At 32.5% G+C, this 14,804-nt stretch overlaps 1 protein-coding gene across 2 annotated transcripts in view; it reads left to right on the forward strand.

Annotated features, from left to right (window-relative positions):
* Positions 1-151: 151 nt before the first annotated feature.
* LOC148613050 (uncharacterized) overlaps positions 152-14,804 on the forward strand; it is a 101,309-nt gene continuing 86,656 nt past the window's right edge. For both annotated transcript variants that reach the window (XM_088595047.1, XM_088595048.1), the window contains exons 1-8: positions 152-311; positions 2,252-2,373; positions 4,418-4,522; positions 6,193-6,303; positions 8,505-8,679; positions 9,721-9,905; positions 11,748-11,870; positions 14,217-14,261. In XM_088595047.1, the coding sequence (XP_088451173.1) occupies positions 2,281-2,373; positions 4,418-4,522; positions 6,193-6,303; positions 8,505-8,679; positions 9,721-9,905; positions 11,748-11,870; positions 14,217-14,261 (837 nt within the window). In that variant the 5' untranslated portion in view covers positions 152-311; positions 2,252-2,280. The remainder of the gene's footprint in view (positions 312-2,251; positions 2,374-4,417; positions 4,523-6,192; positions 6,304-8,504; positions 8,680-9,720; positions 9,906-11,747; positions 11,871-14,216; positions 14,262-14,804) is intronic.

Here is a 14,804-nt window from a genome sequence, read left to right on the forward strand (position 1 = left end):
TACTTGTCTGTGCTACTGATATAACATATAAATGGCGTCTTTAAGTCAAATGAGACTATTCTATTATATCAATAGAACACACAAGCGGGTTTATCATGGACGAACCGGGTGCACCTTAAAGGGCGGAAAATAATAAGTAGATTTTTTTTTCTACTTTCACTTTAACCGGAAGTATTGGTTGTTGCCAAGTGTTTGAAAATATTCAGCAGTCGAAGTCGAACTATTTGCCTCGTCCTACGATAGTGAAAATGATAGATTGATGTGAATTGTGATAATTGCAATGAATGGAAGAGGAAAAGACACACTTTAAAGTATGGAATAGATGCTGATATTTCTTAACCTGTAATTGTAAAAATGATAATGCATGGGTTACAATTTCCGTGCATGTTGAAGACAATGAAGTTGATAATATGTAGACTGTAGTAGGCAGTACCTAAATCAGCGAGCACCGTGAGCTTTACCATACATGTACCGTCTGTGCAAGACTTGTAAAAATAATAAAGGACCGAAGTTTTTAAAAACGCCACATTCAATTCTTTAGATAAGTAAAAAAAATGGAAAAAGACTTGAAAAGTATCAGAACATAAGAACCTATATTTTGTATTTGTTTGATTGAAGGAAATGATGAATTTTCTCCGTAAGGACAGTCACTTTTTGTTACTTCCGGGACATGACTTTTTTTTTCATTAGTATATTGGGGAACCGTAAGGGAAATTTAGAAAGTACACGTAATAACTGTAAAGCTCACACCGCTTCACGGTGCTCGCTATTACATGTATATTCAGTCCCAGTATGCACACACTGTCAGTTGCTGAAATCACATGTATATAATTTTATTGGGGATATCCAATCTTTTAGCATGCAAACTGTACAAATTATAAAGAAAAAAGAAAGAACAAAATAAACACCATATTTTAAAGTTTACACTGTGGTGGACGCGTTTTTTCAACAAACAGTTGGCATTCCAATGGGAACAAATTGTGTTCCTCTACTTGCTCACCTATTCCTTCACTCTTATGAGGCTGACTTTATAGCTGATCTGATCCGAAAGGAAGAATATCGTTTAAAAAATGTAGCTAGATCCTTTAATCTCAGTTTCCACTATATAGATGTTGTATTATCTTTAAACAATCCTAATTTTGGGGATTTGATACATCGCATCTAACCCAAAGAACTTGAGATAAAGGATACCACAGACACAAGAGGTCGGCCTCATATCTTGACTTACACTTAGAAATTGATGGTAAAGGAAAACTATTTACCAAACATTACGACAAACATGATGACTTTTCATTCAGAATTGTCAACTTTCCTTTCATCTGTGGAAACATCCCTTCGGCACCTGTGTATGGAGTGTTCATATCACAACCCATTCATTATGCCAGAGCTTGCTGAAACTACACAGTCTTTGTATTTCGCTGGAATTCTAACAAATAGGCTTCTGGAACAGGATTCTGTTGCTACAAGATTGAAGTCATCACTACAAAAGTTTTATGGTCGTCATCATCATGAACTTGTGGATCACTATGGTTTATCCATCTATGCCATGAAAACAGATTTGTTCAACGTGTCATAGTTTTCCTTTCCTCTGTTGTCTACCCCGGACATGATTTTTTATGAGCAACTCGACAGGTGTTTCTAGAAAAGCAGAGGACGCTTACCCTACCGGTGCACCTGGTCCATGCTCCCAGTTTTTAGTGAAGTCCGAGTTCCTCATTTGCTTTTGTTACTTTGTATGTATGATTTTAGTTACTTTATGTTCTTTGTTGAGTATGTCTGTTTTCCATGTCTGGTCTTTGTCCCTGCATTACATTCTTATGATTACTGCTATAACCTTGGTTCCCTTGATTACACTCACATGTCCCATGGCTGAGATTTCATTGATACCAGTATGGTAATTTTCTGACATTTGATTTGTACTAGTCTGACATGCTGAGTCAGATTTTCATTGCACTTGCTCACAGTACTTACGCAATATTAAAAGCCCCCAAGTTGGCGTGTCTCCAAACTCTGACACATTATTCTGACGCTAGACCATATCTCCCATATGTTGCATGCTTGAGTAGACATGCGTGACTTCCATTTTTGAGGTCTGTGGTATTACTCAAATTTGGATCAAACCATGATTCTTTTGATGTAAGCAGGCTTAGCTATGCAAGCAGTCCACTGATAATCCTGGGATCTGATTATTCTTGTTAACCAATGTCATAGTTTTTACATTATATTTGAACTTTTCTGTCTTTTTCTTAAGAAAATGAGATGTTAAATTGAAAGACAACTATGACAGAAGAAAAAATTGGAAGTCAGTCTGTTTTGACCTTTAACCCTGAGGAGTCATTACTGAGAGGAAAGATACCATTAGAAAAATTTGAGGTAAACTATTACATTTTACAAAATATCATGAGTATAAAATTGTCTTGATATGAATATTTGAATTTCTAATATTTGAATCACCCTCACTGGTGTTAAACTGATGATAGTTACAATTGTTACTATCGTCTCAAGATACATTTTTTTTAACAGAGGAAAAAACTGATAAGTTGAATATTACTGAATTTTTCTCTCTCTATATATATGTTCTTTGCAAAAGTTTAGTACATAACCTTTATCCCACATTTGAAAACTCTTGGCATGTCATACGATGCCTTAATGAACGGTAAATTGATTTTGAAAAAAACAGCTGGGACAATAGTAACAAGAATAGGGGATGATAGTAACATAATTTGTTAAAAGTTAAAAGATTTTAGTAACAACAGATGAATGATAGTCTGTTTTATATAGAAATTGATACTATAAGCATATTAACTTCATCAATTGCTAATTTTTGCAGATTCTGTCAAAGGAATATGTTCTCTGGTATCAATTTTGGCGGTTTAAAAAAAACTACTAGTGTTATATAGTGTTGAAAATCAATTTTGTTTGTACTATTTTTGTGGTTTTCTGTCCATTGCTTAAATAGCGAAAATAATTACATCCCAAATTTATTATGTTTACAGTATACTCTTCTCCAGTACTAGATTCAGACTTGTTGTCGCTTGTCCATGGGCTTTGATGATTTTTTTATTCTGTATACTTGTATGCATGGAATATCTACAGATAAAACAATGTGAAGCAAGAGTCATAAAGATAGAGAATTCAACAATGTATACAATGCATATATATAGAAAATGTTTTTTTGTCTTAAATCCACAAAGATTTTAAACAAAATGTTTTGAAAAGTTTGTCTTGATAGAGACCACAGATGCAATGTAGACAATCACATGCCTCTCATTCTAGTATAAATATTTCATCCATATTCTTTGCAACTGTTTCATAACATATATCACAAAACCATAAATAATACATGTACTTGATTAAAGGAAAGTGTATTGGCAATGGAAAGATTGTTGGGTATTTTTTAAGGAGTGAGTCTGAATATGCCAAGCTGAAATACAGGTTATTTCAATTAAAGATTAAACTGTTTGGGGTCTTGAAATATACTATTACCAGTAATTTTACCTTGCCACATCTTTTGACCTGTCCCATGTCAGGAATTTCTGGCCTCTGTATGTACTGTTTTGTCTTCACTTTCAGTTTTCTTTTATGTTGCTTGAGTATATGGGGCAACTTTTTTGCTGTTACTGCGTATGATGTTGCTTTTTTGCCAGTTGCAGCCTGCTCTGTGGTGTGAGGGTTTTCCTCAGCATTCATTGAAGACCCATAGGTGACCTTGAGCTGACATTTTTCCTCCCGCAGGGTTGTTGTCTTTTTGACATATTCATCATATCCATTCTCTTTATATATATTAGAATAATCTGTTGTTTTGTATTTATTAAAAATGAAATTTGACTGCTCCTAAATTTGGAGTAAGCTCATGGTTTCCAATGATGTAACTAACTGTTTTCAACTTTCACAAAGTTTTTAATAGCAACTGAACAATTACCAAACTTGCCAAAAATGGATGTCAATTTTAAACAGTGATTCAAAACTATGCTTCTGTCGTCTTGTCTCTAAATACAGTCATTGTTGTTATTATCTTCGCTATTTTTTCAAAGTTGATTTTCCAGTCATTTTTTTGGCAACGTATGACATTAATAATCAAGTGTTTTTTTGCATTCGTTTTATTTAAGCACAACCCTATATTTACTCATTTGAATTAATGTTCGTTTCTTTGTGCACACTGTATGAAGGTGATGCATGTATCCTCGGGTGGTACCCGGCCAGCTTGTTTTTGGAAAATATCTAAAAATCTAAATGAGCCATTTCGGATGCTTAGCATGTTTAGTGATCCACATCACACACTAATTAAAACCTACATTGCAAAATGTAAAATCCTCACAAACATTCAATTTGCTATGAGATACATCATGTTAAAACGTAAACACTAATGACAGATCCTTGTTGTACATTTTCTATACCAATGTTTGACAAATTTTAGGAGATAGTAAAGAATCAAGATGAAACAAAGATACAGAGGATTATGTTCTCCAGGAATGGGTATTGTAATGATGCTGTACTTAAACTGGTACAGAAGCATAAGAAGGTCAGTTCAAAATGGAATTGGTAGATGCCTGAATTTTTTGTTTATAAGTTTTAGCTTAATTGCACTGTCAAAATTATGAATTTTGCTAAAACAAATTGATTAATTACATATTTTTTAATCTTAAGTAGATTTTAATTAACAGTCCTTCCAGTAGCCTACCGGTATGTATTTTGTCAAAAGCTACATGCCTTATTAAGGTCTTATCATCATGAACCTAGAAACAAATGTATGAATTGGCTTTTACCCTGCCACACAAAGTGGCGAGGTATTATGGTGTGGGTGATCATCTGTTTGCTTGTATGATTTCCAGATAATAACTTGAATTGTTTTGGAACTTTGCACAGCTATTTAGTACCATAAAGTACAGGTTAAGATCTGTTTTCAGTAAAATCCAAAATTGAGTTTTTGAATTAGGCCATTTTAAACATTTTGCCATCCCCCTTTTTTCACTATTGCATTTGGGGGGTATTACTTAATGTTATATTATTAATATCCTATTTTATATCAAAATCTTAAAACATATGCTTTTTTATTGAAAGTGCCAAAGTGGGCATCAGTGTACAATCATTATGTTTCTTGTTTATTTAAGTTGATAGAGTATTTCTCCAGATATTACTGTTTATAGACATGTTTTTTATATGTTTAGGGTAAAGTGTGATGCTCATTTTGCCATACCTATATATTTTTTTCATGGGCCTGTTAAGGAAAGACCCTTGGTTTGGGTAATTTCTCAACATTCATTGAAGACCGCCTTTAGCTGTTTTGTTTTCACTATCTGATCATGTTGTCTCTTTGCACGTTCCCTAATTATATATATATTTTATATGATCTTTGTATGGATCAGGCAATGAGTGGCATATCATTATTCTCAAATTTTTTTTTTTTTTTGCCTCTAATATATTCCACACATCTAGAAAACAAACAAAACGTTTTTTAATTTATCCTTAAGCATCTATTATCTAGATATTTTACCTCTTATATAGGGAAAAAGTGGTGGAAAAATTTCTCATCATTTTTCTTTATTGCATTTCAGCAAAATTTGACCAATCAATATTTAAAAAAAATACACTTAACAACACTTTGGTGGTTATTTCTGGAGAGGTACAAATACTTGGATAATGCAATAAAATCTTAACACATTTTTCTTCATATGCCACACTTCATACACATTTGCCTGATTCTTGGACAGAGAAGTACTGAAGTATCATGAACTATATTAGAATAGTTTAGCTACATGTATTTATATAATTAGCTGTTAAACTTTCAAAGTAAAAAAAAAAATTACCTATGTATTTATTTCATTCAAACCAAGGTGTATGGACACAGCTGGTTAGGCATTATAGCTGAAACATAGTGAAAAACACATGCAGGTACATTTTATGAAATACATTCTGTTCAGTATTGTTAATAGGTTAAACAAAATGTGGTGTACTGTGGAAGTACTTTTGTTCAGGGTTACCAATTTTTGTGGGTAGGCCAAACCACAAAATTTGGTTCTAAACGAAAAAGAGATTTCCATTGATGTGTATACTGAAAACCTCAAACCATTTTAGAAGCCAGTAACTTGTGTTTCTTCCCTTATCCACTTAAATTGATATCCACAAATTAAAATACTTTCACGATATTTGTTTGAAAGTGAAATACGGGAAAACTGATTTGTTACATTACAGAAAGACTATGTGAGTCTAACAGAGATTATTCTAGATGGCTGTATCCTCCTAACAGACTCTGGTATAAAATGGTTGTCAGACATCCTACAAGGAGCAGATAGACTGGAAAAGGTATGGTTTATTATGATTTATATGATTTAGAAGAAATGTTTTTTGATTAAATTATGGAGATAAACCTGTTAAAACCCAAATTCTTTTGTTGTAAGATAGTTTACAGTTTTGGCAGGTGTTTGGTTAATGCAGTATTAAAATTGTTGGAACTAATATAAATGGCCTTAAGAAGAAGCCTGGTTTAGACAGGTCTATAGTTTTATAGTTTAATCATGATTTGGTTTAGACAGATCCCTAGTTCATTCAGTATCTGAGAATTTTAGTTTACTCTGGACCTAGTTTAGACAGACCTCTAGTTCATTCAGGGTCTAGTTTAGACAAATCTCTTGTTCATTGAGGGCATTGTTGACAGATCTCTAGTTTATTCAGGGTCTAAGTATTGTAGTTCATTCAGGGTGTAGTTTAGACAAATCTCTTGTTCATTCAGGGCATTGTAGACAGATCTCTAGTTTATTCAGGGTCTAAGAATTGTAGTTCATTCAGGGCGTAGTTTAGACAAATCTCTTGTTCATTCAGGGCATTGTAGACAGATCTCTAGTTTATTCAGGGTCTAAGAATTGTAGTTCATTCAGGGCATAGTTTAGACAAATCTCTTGTTCATTCAGGGCATTGTAGACAGATCTCTAGTTTATTCAGGGTCTAAGAATTGTAGTTCATTCAGGGTCTAGTTTAGACAAATCTCTTGTTCATTGAGGGCATTGTTGACAGATCTCTAGTTTATTCAGGGTCTAAGAATTGTAGTTCATTCAGGGCATAGTTGAGACAAATCTCTTGTTCATTCAGGGCATTGTAGACAGATCTCTAGTTTATTCAGGGTCTAAGAATTGTAGTTCATTCAGGGCGTAGTTTAGACAAATCTCTTGTTCATTCAGGGCATTGTAGACAGATCTCTAGTTTATTCAGGGTCTAAGAATTGTAGTTCATTCAGGGCGTAGTTTAGACAAATCTCTTGTTCATTCAGGGCATTGTAGACAGATCTCTAGTTTATTCAGGGTCTAAGAATTGTAGTTCATTCAGGGCATAGTTTAGACAAATCTCTTGTTCATTCAGGGCATTGTAGACAGATCTCTAGTTTATTCAGGGTCTAAGAATTGTAGTTCATTCAGGGTCTAGTTTAGACAAATCTCTTGTTCATTGAGGGCATTGTTGACAGATCTCTAGTTTATTCAGGGTCTAAGAATTGTAGTTCATTCAGGGCATAGTTGAGACAAATCTCTTTTTCATTCAGGGCATTGTAGACAGATCTCTAGTTTATTCAGGGTCTAAGAATTGTAGTTCATTCAGGGCGTAGTTTAGACAAATCTCTTGTTCATTCAGGGCATTGTAGACAGATCTCTAGTTTATTCAGGGTCTAAGAATTGTAGTTCATTCAGGGCGTAGTTTAGACAAATCTCTTGTTCATTCAGGGCATTGTAGACAGATCTCTAGTTTATTCAGGGTCTAAGAATTGTAGTTCATTCAGGGCGTAGTTTAGACAAATCTCTTGTTCATTCAGGGCATTGTAGACAGATCTCTAGTTTATTCCGGGTCTAAGAATTGTAGTTCATTCAGGGTGTAGTTTAGACAAATCTCTTGTTCATTCAGGGCATTGTAGACAGATCTCTAGTTTATTCAGGGTCTAAGAATTGTAGATCATTCAAGGCCTAGTTTATATTTAGACAGATCTCTAGTTCCGTCAGGGCCTAGTTTAGACAGATCTCTATTTCATTCAGGGCATAGTGTAGACAGGTCTTTAGTTCATTCAGGGCCTAAACATTTTAGTTCGTACAGGGCTTAGTTTAGACTTGGTTCTAGTCTTTTTGAGGATCTATTTATAGATTTTCTTTGTACTGGTATTTGTTGTTAACTTAGCCTTCCTTAGGGGTATTTGTTAGGTCTATTGCTGACACCCTTTCTCAGTATCTTAACATTGAAGACTTTTTTCAAATATGATCCAATAAATAAACAACCAATGCAGCAAAACTTACAAATAGTATGCCTCTGAGTAAAAAAAAAATGTTAGTAATTACCTTCAAGTTAGGGATTTTTCTGATTGAAAAAGGTGTATTGAAATGTCATTTTGCTTCAGAAGTTTTCTTCTTCATTGTACTACATGTAGGACAGGGCATTTGGAACAAAAACACAATTATTGATCTCATAGATCATCCTTTTACTTAATTTAAGACATGTATTTTTGATAAATCTGAATTACACTTTTTTAGATTGTTTTGAATGGTTGTATCAATCTAGCAGACAATGAGTTATACCTCTTAGCTTGCCATATCGGCCCTAGATGTGAGATTAGTATGAAGGGTACCTCTGTCAGATATATTACTGATCTTGAAATGAATAGGGTCAAGGTAGAGGGGTGTCCTTTATCTAGACCAGGAAATCCAGGTAAATATGCTTTAGATGCTGTGATTGATGTGTCTTTTTTATAAAATATGAAAAAAAGGAAAAATATAGCAACATTTATCCTTTAAATTTCTTTTTACTGTAGCAATTGTCTTTTGTGTCATATTAAAATTGAAGATAAAAACAAAGCAGTAGTGAACACTAACTTCCACTGACATCTACAACGGCACCTTCTCAATCCAATAGATTGCATGATACAATATGTAATTTACTGCACTAGTCAATCCATATTTCTACTTATTTTATAATTTTCTTATTATTATTCTCTATAATTTATGACTTTCTCGATAAAAAGTGTATATTTTCATACTCATTTTTATCTCATCGCCCAAGTTTTGATCTTTGATTGTTTAGTTCATAAAAAAGGGGGATAACTCTTGTTTGTTTTTATTAGTTTATGCAGCTTGTCGTCCCCAGTTATTCCAATGTACATAAATGATTTGATAGTATGTAGTTAATAAATAGGTATCATAGCACTTGTGTTTCATTTTATATATCTAATGAGAAAGAAGTATGGGGGAAATGTGGATGATTCTTAATTCATACAGAAGTATATTTACCAAGAACAAGGACCCTGATGTCGACACCACAGCGCAATAAACTACAAATTTTATTGAGCTGTCATGAAGATATATACATGTATATATTAGACACCTTGATTATTTCCATCTTGCGTTCTTTGTGAGGTATCAGTTTATACCTAAGGCTTCTTGAGAATGGAAAGGAAAATTAAATTCAGCTCAAGGTATTTTAGTTCACAGAAAAAATGTAAATAAAAGAGTAAAATGAAGATGTCAACTATAAATTTCACCACTATTTGGAGCATTGACTAAACCTTGTACTATGGTAGAGTGAGTATTGGTCCTCAAATATTTTAGAAATAGGTGCTCATGTCATCTGATGTCACTCTTCATTGACCTTGTGACTTTCGAAATATAAGTTGCCTTTAATAGATCATATTTAAGCTATTAAAAAAATGTTTCTTTTATGGTTTTAAAATATTGTGATGTTTTATATTTGTAGAATCTATGAAACTTGGTCATGTGTTTGTTGTCCCCCACAAAAGTATGGAGAGCAGTTTTTGTCAATACTTACAAGGTCAAAAAAACTCAAAACGATCATCATTTTATCAGTTTAGAGATTACCAGTCTATTTCATCAGATGAAGGAGGATGGAAGTTACGGTTCACTGAGATTGACCTAGATCATGTATGTCTACAGTGAGAGTTTGAAAAGTATTTCCTAGTTATAGCGCTTCGATAAAATATGGTACAACAATTGTCTGCTTTTTATGGGGTATTTGACACAGAGGGAATCTGACAAACATACAGTTTTTAGAATGTGTAAAAAGATAAATGTTTTGATAAATGTTCCCCCCCCAGAAAAATAAAACTAAATAAATAAAATGGTATGCTCTGAACTGAACATACCATGCTACATCATTACATCATTGTATTAACAAGGATTTATAAATAGCATCCATATTTAACTCCTTTGGGATAAATAACACAATTTTTATATGCCCGTCTAAGATGGAACGTATTATGGCATACAGTTGTCCGTCCGTCTGTCCATCCGTTGTCCACACTTCAGACAATAACTCAAAATTGCTTTCATCAACTTAAATGAAACTTTGGTGAATTGTTCATATCTATTGACATAGGTTCCCTTTTGATTTTTATACTTTCAGATTTTTCGTTTCTGTGTTATGAATTTTTTTACTTAAAAAAGGGGGATTTTCAAGATTTCAGACAATAATTCAAAAACACTTTTACTTACTTTTATGAAACTTTGGTACATTGTTCAAATCTATTAATGTAAGCTCCTTTCGATTTTTATAAATTTCAGATTTTTCATTTCCATGTTATGAATTTGTATATTTAAAAAAGGAGGGAACTACAAATTTTCACACAATAACTCAAAAAGACTTTCCTCAACTTTTATGAAACTTTGATGAATTGTTCATATCTATTGAATTAAGCTCCCTTCCAATTTTTATTTATGTCAAATGTTACGTTTCCGTGTTATGAAGTTTTACTCCGTAAAAAAAAAAACGGAAACCGCCTAGGAAATTTTATTTGTTGAAAAGTTGTTTAAAACAGACCATTTGTTATGATGATCGACTAATAAATATAAAAAAGTATTAGGTAACCTTGTCAGAAAAGTGTGTTTTAAACAAGATAGGAATGTGTGGGTGAAAAATCAGGACAATAAACTTACTTAAACTTGAGATAGCCTTGATAGTGCCAAATTTTTTGTGCATTTACTTTTTTTTTGGGGGGGGAGGGTATTCGACAGGACTCACAGTATTTTTAGTTGATCATATAATTTCTTTAAAAGCATAAGGACAAGTTAAGAGGGCAACAGGCGTATCATGTGCTTAAAGCGCAGCTTTTTATTACAAGAAGAATTGCAACTTTTGCATTCCTTATGTTTTGTTTAAATAACATGGTTTTCATGTTTGTGGCCGATATAAGAAACAAACTGAAACATATATTCAAAGTTCAAGAATTGACTCATAAAATACAGTATATACATATATGAGGTTATCTTCCCTTTTGATACTTTTGTAATCTTGTGAACTATATTGTATTGTATTTTAATTTGTCTGATTTTTGAACTAAAGGACTTTCACAGCATGTTATGTTGATTGCTTTTCCTTCTGATATTTTATAAGTAAAATAATTTAAATTTGAATTTGAATATATTTTCTTCATATGGTTTCATATATAAAAAGCTTATGAATCTCTTATGAATTAGTGTGTTTTTATATGGTGATAAAGGAAAATCTATGCTTGTCCTTCCAATATGATTAAAACTTGCATGGAGTTGTTTCCCCTGTTGTCATTTAAATTTATACATTTTAAAGAAAACTTTTCTTGGTCATAGATCCATCAGTCACAGTAAGATATTTAAATACTGATGTCTTTGTTGATTTAAAAGATCCAGACTTGAGTAATTAATCATGTGCATGAAAAGAGCAAAAATTCTACATAAAACAATGTTAATTTTTGGTAAAATCAGCATGGTAAAAACATGTGTATTTTCCAGCCATTATTTATGCCATTGTCAAGTAACAGTCCAGTCCAGATTGTTATACCTTTTGATGATATAGGAAGTACAGCTGATGTTAAAAAGCATGTTAAAGACACAGTATTGAAGATTATCTCACAAGTAAGACTATTAACTCATTATTTTGAAAATTAAATGAATCAAGATAGTTTCTATGATAAGTTAAACAATTTTAAGGATGTAATTTAAAATTAGTGGTTTACAACAGGACATTTTTAAGGTACCAGCTGCAGTCAATATAAAATTCCGACACTGGCTGTAGTAGAAGTGATTCATGGTGTAGAAAAACGCATTACATGAATGATGCTTTTTCTGTCCACATATTCTATATTTTACATAACAATAGTCCTTTCTTTATATAGATCTGTATTTTTGAGAAAATTATACATTCATCTCTCACATAAACCAACCAAACCAAGAACAATAACTCTTGTAAAGTACCAATTTCATTCACAATCTGTATTTTTTTTATCTCAAAAGTGCAACAACCAAATGACAAACTAAGACTGGATTTGTGGTCTGTAATTTTAATGAGTTAGAAATAAAAATAATTTTGGTGGGTTTTTGGCATACATGAATCACCTCCTTACTGTGCATGTATTTTTGCCATCTAAAATTGGTTGTTGACCTTTCACTGGTTGATGATCAATCCTTCAAATAAATTTGTAATCATTTGATCAAATTGATTTTATCCCATACATAACATGATTTCTGATGTAATTATACCATTCATATTTTGTATAAGATATTTAGATTGTATTTAGTTTGTTCCAATAAACAAGATTTTAGGGAATTTCTCCTTTCATTTATTCATTCTGCCTTTTGATACTCCTTTCACATTACCAAATATATTTATAACATTTTGAATATGTTTGAATTGAAATTGAGTTAAAACTGAATTAAATGAAAACCCATCTTTTGTGAAGTATTTTAGTTGAAACAAGTTCAAACAGCAGCTGATTTGTGAAAATAACTAAAAACAGACGGCCTGTCTCAGAAAGATTGCGTAATGTTGGGGAAAAGTAAATGATTAGATTCAAGACATTATCCATATTTCAATTAAATGTACCATACATATTTTGGTCGGAAAACCTACATATTTTTATTTTTGATATTTTCATAATGTTTTCAAAATGTATTTTGAGTTTTTTATAAAAACAACATATTTGTTCAGTGTGGTGGAGACTTTTTTCAACAAACAGTTGGCATTTCAGTTGTGCTCCTCTACTTGCTGACCTAGTCCTTCACTGTTAAGGCTGACTTTATATTTGATCTGATCCAAAGGAAGGAACATCGTTTGGCCTTTAATCTCACTTTCCGCTATATATAGATGACATATTATTGTAAACAATCCTAGTTTTTGGGATTTTATACATCGCATCTACCCCAAAGAACTTGAGATAAAGGATACTACATACACTGTATAGTCAGCCTCATATCTAGATCTACCCTTAGAGGTCGATGGTAAAGGAAAACTATTGACCAAACTATACGACAAAAGCGATGACTTTTCATTCTGTATCGTTAACTTTCCTTTCGTCTATGGCAACATCCCTTCAGCACCTTTGTATGGAGTTTTCATATCAGAACTCATACGTTATGCCAGAGCTTGTTGTAACTATGCAAAACTTTTTGTATTGCCCTACACTTCTTACAATAAGGCTTCTGGAACAGGATTATGTTGCTACAAGATTGAAGTCATCACTACAGAAGTTTGTGGTAATAATCATGAACTCGTGGATCACTCTGGTGTATCTATCTGCATCATGAAAACTGATTTGTTCAATGCGTCATAATTTTCCTTTCCTCTTTTGTCTACTCAGGACTTGACTTTTTATATGCAACTCAGCGGGGGTTTCTAGAAAAGCAGCAGATGCTTACCCTAATGATGCACCTGGTCCATGCTCCCAGTTTATAGTGGAGTCTGAGTTGCTCATTAAGTTTTGTTACTTTGTATATATTATATTATTTATTTTATGTTCTTTGTTGTGTATGTCTGTTTCCCATGCCTGGTCTTTGTCCCTGGATTACATTCTTTTGATTTCTGCTAGAATCTTCGTTCCCTTGATTACCCTTTGTTCAAATTGTTATACTATTTAGAAAGTAACATGTAGCTTTCATGTAACCCTTGTTCTTAGGAGATAAAAATTATGTAGAATGTACTCTAAAACTTCAACTTAAGGAAGGTAACTATGTAAATGACACTAAAATACAATAGAAACTTTGATTTTCTATGTGAATTACCTCCTTATAGCAGACAGATTGGAATGAATAATTATATATTTCATCGTATAGACCTATAAAGGAACTTAATAGCAAAAAAAAGAATGTGTAGCCTTTTTTGGGTGTATCACATATTATAGAATTTGCATGATTCTTACAAGGACTGCTACTTGAGTTGTTGGGTTGGTGATTCTGATATTGTTGCAATGTTTTCCTCTTTTTCAGGAACCATTTGTTGGTGATTACAAGCAAACCAAAGAAAAGTTAGAGGTAATCTTATAATTGTTTAAAAAAGGCATTGACATTATTTTATTTCATAATTCCAGGTGAATTTGCTGCAAGTCCCTATTTATTACATGTTTGTATATATGACACAGAAAACCTATGTAAATAACCTTTCTGATAAAAGCACTTCTAACATTAACTGCTGTGAAAAAGTAGTTGATTTGGTAAATAAAGAAGTACACTTAACCAAAAATTTCATCTTAGATTTGGTAATGGATGACAACTCACGGTGATTTAGAAAATCAGTTTTAAACATAATTATTGTGAAATTTTCATTAAACATGATCCAGGTATCATTTCACACATATTACATGTGTTAAATTATTTTATAATTTGGTTTCATTTCTACGAAGCATTCGGATTGGTTGGCAACAATTAACTAATTTGGTACTGGATGTAATTAATGCTGATTGGCCCACAGTACACATTTCAAATGTTTTGATTTATATCAAAATTTAATTTGGACTTAAATTGATTAAAAATTAAGTTATAAGGATTTTTTTTATTTTGACCAATTTATGCTTGCAT

The sequence above is a fragment of the Perna viridis genome, chromosome 7 (genome assembly GCF_037379345.1).
Source record: "Perna viridis isolate PV_CMFRI_1.1 ecotype Kerala chromosome 7, ASM3737934v1, whole genome shotgun sequence".
In the NCBI taxonomy this organism is placed as follows: domain Eukaryota; kingdom Metazoa; phylum Mollusca; class Bivalvia; order Mytilida; family Mytilidae; genus Perna; species Perna viridis.